Raw genomic sequence first — 9360 nt, forward strand, 5'->3', positions numbered from 1 at the left:
TGTCCAAACTTTTGACTGGTACAGGAGGAAGGTGGAATCCTATTACACCAGCTCCAACGCTCATCCTATGTGGCAGGACGTGCAGACGATAGCTCATTCAATGTGGCAGGACGTGCAGACGATAGCTCATCCAATGTGGCAGCACATGCAGGCGATAGCTCATCCAATGTGGCAGGACGTGCAGACGATAGCTCATCCAACGTGGCAGAACGTGCAGACGATAGCTCATCCAATGTAGCAGGAAGTGCAGACGATAGCTCATCCAATGTGGCATGAAGTGCAGACGATAGCTCATCCTATGTGGCAGGAAGTGCAGACGATAGCTCATCCTATGTGGCAGGAAGTGCAGACGATAGCTCATCCTATGTGGCAGGACGTGCAGACGATAGCTCATCCAATGTGGCAGGACGTGCAGACGTATAGGTCATCCAATGTGGCAGCACATGCAGGCGATAGCTCATCCAATGTGGCAGGACGTGCAGACGATAGCTCATCCAACGTGGCAGAACGTGCAGACGATAGCTCATCCAATGTAGCAGGAAGTGCAGACGATAGCTCATCCAATGTGGCATGAAGTGCAGACGATAGCTCATCCTATGTGGCAGGAAGTGCAGACGATGGCTCATCCTATGTGGCAGGAAGTGCAGACGATAGCTCATCCTATGTGGCAGGACGTGCAGACGATAGCTCATCCAATGTGGCAGGACGTGCAGACGTATAGGTCATCCTATGTGGCAGGACGTGCAGACGATAGCTCATCCAATGTGGCAGGACATGCAGACGTATAGGTCATCCTATGTGGCAGGACGTGCAGACTTATAGGTCATCCTATGTGGCAGGACGTGCAGACGATAGCTCATCCTATGTGGCAGGACGTGCAGACGTATAGGTCATCCAATGTGGCATGAAGTGCAGACGATAGCTCATCCTATGTGGCAGGAAGTGCAGACGATAGCTCATCCTATGTGGCAGGACGTGCAGACGATAGCTCATCCAATGTGGCAGGACGTGCAGACGTATATGTCATCCTATGTGGCAGGACGTGCAGACGTATAGGTCATCCTATGTGGCAGGACGTGCAGACGATAGCTCATCCTATGTGGCAGGACGTGCAGACGATAGCTCATCCAATGTTGCAGGAAGTGCAGACGATAGCTCATCCAATGTGGCAGGACGTGCAGATGATAGCTCATCCAATGTGGCAGGACGTGCAGATGATAGCTCATCCAATGTGGCAGGACGTGCAGACGTATAGCTCATCCTATGTGGCAGGAAGTGCAGACGATAACTGATTACAAAGGGAAACCCAGCCATGAGTTGTCCTGCGATTATTGAAGTCCCAAAAGAGCTAAAAGCCTTTTATGGTCGCTTCGATGAATGTAACACTGTGCCTTCTGTGAAAGGCCTTGTTTTTCCGGATGACTGTGTGATTTGTCTCTCCGTGGCCAGTGTGAGCTAAACGGTTAAACAGGTTAACAATGACAGGGTCGCCGAGAGGAATACCTGGGCCCGGTTCTCAAAGCATGCACAGACCAGCTTACAAGTGTCTTCACAGACATCTAAATCTATCCTTGTCCCAGTCTGTAGTCCCAACATGTTTCAAGCTGACCACTTGTACCCAACAAGGTAACCTGCCTAAATGACTATCGCCCTGTAGCACTCACATCTGTAATTATGAAGTGCTTTCAAAGGCTGGTCATGACACCTATCAACACCATCTTTCCAGACACCCTATACCCACTCCAATTTGTATACTGCCCCAACAGATCCACAGATAATGCAATCTTTCATTTCATTTCACACTTCCCTCTCTCACCTGGAAAAGGATGGAAATATCTATGTGAGAATACTGTTCATAGACTACAGATCAGTTTTCAACACCATAGTCCCCTCCAAGCTCACCACCAATCTAGGGACCCTGGGACTGAACCCCTCCCTCTGTAACTGGATCCTGGACTTCCTGACAGGCCTGCCCCAGGTGGTGAGGATAGGCAACAAGACCTCCGCCTCGCTGATCCTCAACACGGGGGCGATGAGACAGCCTACAGGGAGAAGGTCAGAAACTTAGCAGGACCACAACCTCTCCCTCAATGTCAGGGAGGCAGGTAGCCTTGTGGTTAGAGCGTTGGGCCAGTAACCAAAAGGTTGCTAGATCAAATCCCCAAGCTGACAAGGTAAAAATCTGTCGTTATGCCCCTGAACAAAGCAGTTAACCCACTGTTCCTAGGCTGTCACTGTAAGTAATCATTTTTTCTTAACTGACTTGCCTAGTTAAATATATATTTTTAAAGTAAGACCAAGGAGCTGATCGTGGACTATAGGAGCGGGTAGGAAGCTTTCAGTTCCTTGGCCTCCACATCACTAAGGACCTAACATGGTCAACGCACGGCAGCACCTCTTCTCTCTCAGGAGGCTGAAAAGATTTGGCATGGGCACTCGGATCCTCAAAAAGCTCTACAGCTGCACCATTTGAGAGCATCTTGACTGGCTGTATCACCACTTGCTATGGCAAATACACCGCCCTTGACTGAAATTGAGGGTAGTGCGGACAGTCCAGTACATCACAGAGGCAGAGACATCTAAATAGACATCTATATAGGTCCTAACATCCAGGACCTATATATCAGGCAGTGTTAGAGGAAGGCCCAAACAAATGTCAAATACTCCAGCCACCCAAGCCATAGACTGTTCACTCTGCTACCTTCTGGCAAACGGTACCGGAGCATCGGCTCTCGGACTAACAGGCTCCCAGAGAGCTCCCCCCCCCAAGCCATAAGACTGCTAAATAGTCAAGTAAGGGTATCTGAACTACAGTATCTGTAATGAATCTATCTTGTACTGACCCTACACACACTCACTAAACTATATATACAAACCATATACAAACTCACTCGCACACACTGCATTGACACGCCCACACAAAACCCACACACATTCACATGCTCTACATACGCACACACATACATAAAATACGCAGACTGACACAACACAAACACACACACACACACACACTGTTGCTGCTCTGTTCTTAATTTGACTGTTATTGTTATCCATCCTGATGTCTAGTCACTTTACCCTGCCTTCTTGTACATATCTACCTGAAATACCTTGCACATTGATCTGGTACTGCTACTCCCTGTATGTAGCTCCATTCTTGTGTATTTTATTTTATTGCTTGTGTTACTATTTCTATTTCTAAACTCTGCATTGTTGGGAAGAGTTTGTATGCAAGCCTTTCACGGTAAAGTCTATACCAGTTGTATTCGGCGCATGTGACAAATATGCATGTGATTTGATGATTTTGATATAAGTCATCTGAAGAGACGAAGAGACTAGTGTGACATGATAACCCTGCAAATATGCCATTACACAGTAAGTTAAACATTTTTTTTGCAAGGCTCAAAGTAATAGGAAAATTATCACCTTTGTTCTCATAGTATAAAAAGAAAGTCACATATTCTGTGTATGCTTCCAACAATTGGGTGAACCTAACAACCAACGTTTCGGCAACATAGTGCCTTCTTCAGGTTTTAGTATATCATCTTGGGTGTGGGCAGTTTAGTTTGGCTGTTTCTCTCAATGACCCTGTAGATATTCAAGTTCAAGATATTAGAGAACTTGTGTGGTTGTGCAGTTCAATTGACTATCATAGGAGTTCTACAAATAGAGAACCCTCAAGCATGACAAGCAGCACAAATGATCTCTGTCTAAGGATAAGCCATGGGTAGTGGAGCACAATGAGGCTCAAAGAGACATTGAATGTCATATGTGAAGTTATACGCTGATGATGCGTTGGGAAATAAAGAATGGGGAAGAGCAGTGGTGTAAAGAACTGAAGTAAAAAAAAATACTTGAAACTAGATTTTTGTGGTATCTGTACTATACATTGTTTTTGACAACTTTTACTTTTACTTCACTGCATTCATAAAGAAAATAATGTCGTTTTTACTCCATAAATTTTTCCTGACACAGAAAAGTACTCATTACATTTTGAATGCTTAGCAGGACAGGAAAAATGGTTTAATTCACACACTTATCAAGAGAACATATCTGGTCATCCCTACTGCCTCTGATCTGGTGAACTCACTAAACACATGCTTCATTTCTAAATTATGTCTGAGAGTTGGAGCTTGCCCCTGGCTATCAGTAAATTTAAAAAACAACTAGAAAATGTGGTTGTCTGCTTTGCTTAATGTAAGGAATTAGATATTATTTATACTTGAATTTTTCATTTTGATACTTAAGTACATTTTAGCAATTACATTTACTTTTGATACTTAAATTTAAAACCAAATACTTTTAGACTTTTACTCAAGTAGTATTTTACTGGGTGACTTCCACTTTTACTTGAGTCATTTTCTATTAAGATATTTTTTGCTTTTACTCAAGTATGACAACTGGGTCGTTTTTCCACCACTGGGAAAGAGTATAGATGATTGAGAGGGAAAGGGGTGTCGGCCAAAAATATTTTAAAAAATTATAACGCTGGGTGTTGTTGCTTGGTGACCCTCCCTGGATGCCCATGTCTTTTTGCTCAGCAAATTATGTCATCCCTCTTCACAACGTATACCCACACCACACACACACACACACACACACACACACACACACACACACACACACACACACACACACACACACACACACACACACACACACACACACACACACACACACACACACACACACACACACACACACACACAATGGGTTAGGGCAGAGAAGCAGACCAGAGAACAAATGAAGGAATAGAATGGGAGAGACAAAGAGAACTCTATCATTGCATCATCTTCCCCTTGCTACGATCCCAAACAACTACATGTAAAACTCAATTTAAAATCTTTCACTTATATTAAGAATTTCACTTTAAGCCTACACCTGTTGTTTACGATGCAAGTGAGGAATACAATTTCATTTGATTAGTACAGTACTCTACCGTTACAAGGTTATTCCACTAGAGGGCATAAAAACATGCCCATCCAAAAGTTTCAATGTTGCACAATAAAACTGCTGCCCCCTCCATTAGGACCACTTTACATGGCGGTTGCAGAGACATATATTTGTTTTTCTGGCTATTTAACGACGCAGTCTTGATATGTGGTGCAGACAGATATACACCACTGCTTTCTCAATCGAATTTAACGACGCAGTCTTGATATGTGGTGCAGACAGATATACACCACTGCTTTCTCAATCGAAATGTACAGAAAACATCATAATAATTATTATATTGCTGAGAGCATAATTGGATTTACTGTAGCTTACTTATTGGAGCTGCTTTATTTTAAAAAACACCCAAATGCTACGTGCTATTCCATATAGTACACTACTTTTAACCATGTGAAAATTAATGCACAATAGAGGATAGGGTGCCAATTGGGACACTCCTATAGGTCTGGCCTCTCACGTCATCATGACCACTCCCTGAGTGATACAAATCACACAGGTAAAAGTCTCACTACATGTCGTATCAGGGACGGTCACCATCATAAATTCTGGCTACAACTGCCGGGCTAATTATTAACACTCCGATCAACTGTAATGATAGTGCTTGCTCAAACAAGTTGTTTGTCATTACAATCGATGCTAAATTGATCATTTACAGTAGGCTATGTCTATTTTTCTTTACCTCACTCTCAAATGTCATTGTTTAGCCCACCTCGTTTATTCTGCGTATAAGTGGGATATTAATTAAATGTAGGGCTATTAATCATTTAGAGGAGAAAAAACATGTTGAGTTAGTCATTTTAAATCGTTTCTATTACACAGAGCAAAATATTAGCTTGACTGTGATAGGTTTACCAAGGTAACCTACTGTCATAGTCTTACTGTCTTGCTCAATATCTACGGTATCATTACTTCCTTCACTGAAGGCAGCGCAGACAGGGCGTCGCCTGCCTATAAATTCTCAGGCGTGGTATTTCTCAACTCTGCACAATTCAACCTCTTCTCAATCGCCAACTCAACACTCGTGAACGGTAAGAATTCAACCTCTTCTCAATCGCCAACTCAACACTCGTGAACGGTAAGAATTCAGCCTCTTCTCAATCGCCAACTCAACACTCGTGAACGGTAAGAATTCAGCCTCTAACACGAATGTAAAAAGTTGATTCAAGCGAAATAGTTTTGTTAATCCTATCTGATCTCCTCCTTCAACTCAGAAACTTGTATGCATACTTTTGCATTCTTCGTCTTGTGCGATTGACTTTGAGGTGCAGTTTTCTATGGAGTGGGTGTCCATACTTTTCATCTGTAAATATAAAAGTGAACATAAGTCACTTTTTACAGTCCAGACTTACCCTTTTATGTGTTCTGCATTGATTAAAGATTAAAGTCAAATAATTCCACTTGTCAAAAGAGCAATAGAGCATGGTCAACATATAATATATATATATGACACAGAAAAGCACTCATTACATTTATAATATAACAGATATATAACCTGTCATGTTTGCTTAACTATTATAGCATTATAATTGTGTGTGTTATAATTGTTTTGCCTCAAATATAGTGATTTTTTAAAATATTATTTAACATTAAGGAAATTGACTGAAATAAATGTTTCCTTTCATTCAATTTCCAGTCAAGTCCCTATCTGCTGCTCTGACTCATTCTACCCATTTCCTTGTGGCCCTAATGATAACCATCATGTAGAATTGTCTAATATTAACTCAGTGGAGTCCAGAGAGACTACACCAGGGTGTGGCTCACTTTGAATGAATGGATTTAGAGCTGACTGTTGACATGTACACACACGTGTTTCCTCCGTGTTGGTGCAGCCTCTCTTTCTCTTCTCGAGTTTGTCTTTCCTTCTACCCAGTTTTGGACTACATTTTCCACACATTCAGTCATTTCTCTTATCTCATACTACATCATTTTTTACTGCCTCTCTTTTATAATCCATTTCTCTGTCTAATTCACTAATTATTTGTGTATCTGACTGATACAGGATGTATGGGAATGTATTTGTAATCAACTTTTGTTGGTGGAAGTTTGCTAGAATACTCATCAGAGCATTTCTCATCGGAATAGGCAGGGCATATTCCCTTCAACATGTTCTAATGCTCAAATACACACACACACACACACACACACACACACACACACACACACACACACACACACACACACACACACACACACACACACACACACACACAGAGATTATGAAATTCACTCAGGAAATATAGTTCCTTCAGCCAACATCTATCTCTTACTCTGAATTTGCTGTCATTCAAATGTAATCTCTCTTTCTCTCTCTCGTCTCTCTCTTTCTCCGTCTCTCTCTGTCTCTCTCTCCATCTCTCTCGCTGTGTGACCTCACTCAGACCTGCAGCCATGCCGTCAGACCTGGAACGTGCCATGGAGTCCATGATCACCGTGTTTCACAAGTACGCTGCTAAGGAGGGCAGTGGCAACACTTTGAGCCGCCGTGAGCTCAAGGACCTGATGGAGAACGAGCTCTCTGGCTTCCTCAAGGTGGCCATCTCTAATACTATCTCTACTACGGGATGCATCCCAAATGGTACCTTATTCCCTATAGAGTGCCCTATGGGCCCCGATCAAAAGTAGTGCACTATATAGGCACTAAGGTGCCATTTGGGATGCATAGTATATTATCTCTATTACTATCTACTACTAGCTGTAGTAGCACTCCGTGTTAGTTTGATACAGAAAACATGCACACTTTATGATTAGGAACAGGAGTTTTTCCTGATCACGTGAGGCAACCAGGAAAAACTCGGGCCCTAGTCGTAAAGGCTTGACTAGGGCCCAGAGTTTTCCCTGATTTAAGTGGTCAGCGAAACAACTTGGCCCTACTTGTCATGTACTGTACCTGCCCAATAAAGAGTAACGACTTTCACTATTGTCCCATATTACTGTCAGTGAAATTACAGTACAGTTAATATTTAGTATTATTAAAACGTCCCCGTCTTCCTTTCAGTCTCAGAAGGACCCAGCCACAGTAGACAAGATCATGAAGGATCTGGACTCTAATGGTGATGGAGAGGTGAACTTTGAGGAGTTTGTTTCTCTAGTTGTGGGCCTGTCCATCGCCTGTGAACAGTGCTACCAGATGCACAAGAAGAAGATGGGGAAGTGAGGGTTGAAAGGAGGAGAGGAGGAATGGGCTGCTGAGTAGAGAAGGGTTCTAATTTTCACGTTTGTAATTGTCACACTGTCCATTAAACACAAAGACCAAGGAGGTGTTGTCATTATTTTGTGTGTGTGTGTTTTTTGCGTGTGTGTGTGCTAAGCCTGCAGCGTGAAGTCCTTTGTGTAAAGTACTTCACGCTACTTGTTTAGTACGTGTGTGTGCATGTGTGTGTGAGAGAGACTGTGAGAGAGACTTTAAAACGTTTTTATATGGTTTTATATGTGTTATAACCAATCTATTGGAGTTCTATCAGAGTAAAAGTATTGTATACGTGTGTTGATAACTGTCTTGAAGACCCCATATACCAGGGGTATTCAAATCTTACATTATGAGGTCTGCAGCCTGCTGGATTACTGTCATACCTGATAATTAAATGCACCTACCTGGTATCCCAGGCCTAAATTAGTCCTTTATTAAAGGAGAAAAAGTTAGAATGAAATAAAGCAGGTTGACATCTGTTGGGATGATTCCTATTCGGAGACAGCTGCCCTCAGAAGAATGTCAACAAGCACATACCATGTCATTTCACAGCTTTACCTGTGATTTCAGTCTTATACAAACAATATAAAGCATACTTGGATTTGTCATAGAGGGCAGAGGGAACTATCTTGTGAGCCTGATAAAGATTCCCTTAGCACCACTGAGAGGAATGCTCAGAATGTTCTACAGTACAGTACACACCCTCAGTCCTCATGAACTTTGGTCAGACATCTATCTACATCTTATCTTCATGGTTCCAAATGGTGTAACATTTTGACTGCGAAACACAGTACAGTTGAAAAATTCTTGATTTTGTCTTGATTTGATTGTATATAACAGAGGCCATCAAAATTAACTATAGGGTGGTTGAATAAATAGAACACATACTGTATTGTCATATCAGTATTTTCCCCACAAGGCCTTTCTCATTGTGTGTTATGGTCTGGTGCATGTTGGGTAACAAAAGCTGGGGCTGGGTAAGCTGTTATCTCTCTCTATCTTTCTCTGAGTGTACTTGGGCAGGGCCTACTCTGCAGCCAACCAATGTTATTGGCTACAAGGTCAACAGGGGAGTTGTTAGGTAATGGCACATAGAAAGGTTTTGGAAACTTCCCACTATCATCTCATCACATAATTTCTACTCACTTTGTACTATGTGCATTTTACAGAATACTGTACTGCTCTATAGTGCACTGTGTTAAATGAGACAACAAAAATACACA

The 9360-nt window shown here is 42.3% G+C and overlaps 1 protein-coding gene across 3 annotated transcripts; it reads left to right on the forward strand.

The window, feature by feature from the left end:
* The first annotated feature begins 5822 nt into the window (after positions 1 to 5822).
* LOC124013116 (protein S100-A1-like) lies at positions 5823 to 8204 on the forward strand. 3 transcript variants are annotated; one of them, XM_046327286.1, is made up of 3 exons: positions 5823 to 5978; positions 7329 to 7479; positions 7946 to 8204. In XM_046327286.1, the coding sequence occupies exons 2-3, from the start codon at positions 7339 to 7341 to the stop codon at positions 8102 to 8104; spliced, it is 300 nt and encodes a 99-aa protein (XP_046183242.1). In that variant the 5' UTR covers positions 5823 to 5978; positions 7329 to 7338; the 3' UTR covers positions 8105 to 8204. The 3 variants fall into 3 exon arrangements, with proteins under 3 accessions (XP_046183242.1, XP_046183243.1, XP_046183241.1); XM_046327287.1 differs by having other exon boundaries at positions 5871 to 6025; XM_046327285.1 differs by having other exon boundaries at positions 5914 to 6072.
* Positions 8205 to 9360: the final 1156 nt, after the last annotated feature.

Source organism: Oncorhynchus gorbuscha, linkage group LG24 (genome assembly GCF_021184085.1).
Source record: "Oncorhynchus gorbuscha isolate QuinsamMale2020 ecotype Even-year linkage group LG24, OgorEven_v1.0, whole genome shotgun sequence".
In the NCBI taxonomy this organism is placed as follows: Eukaryota; Metazoa; Chordata; class Actinopteri; order Salmoniformes; family Salmonidae; genus Oncorhynchus; species Oncorhynchus gorbuscha.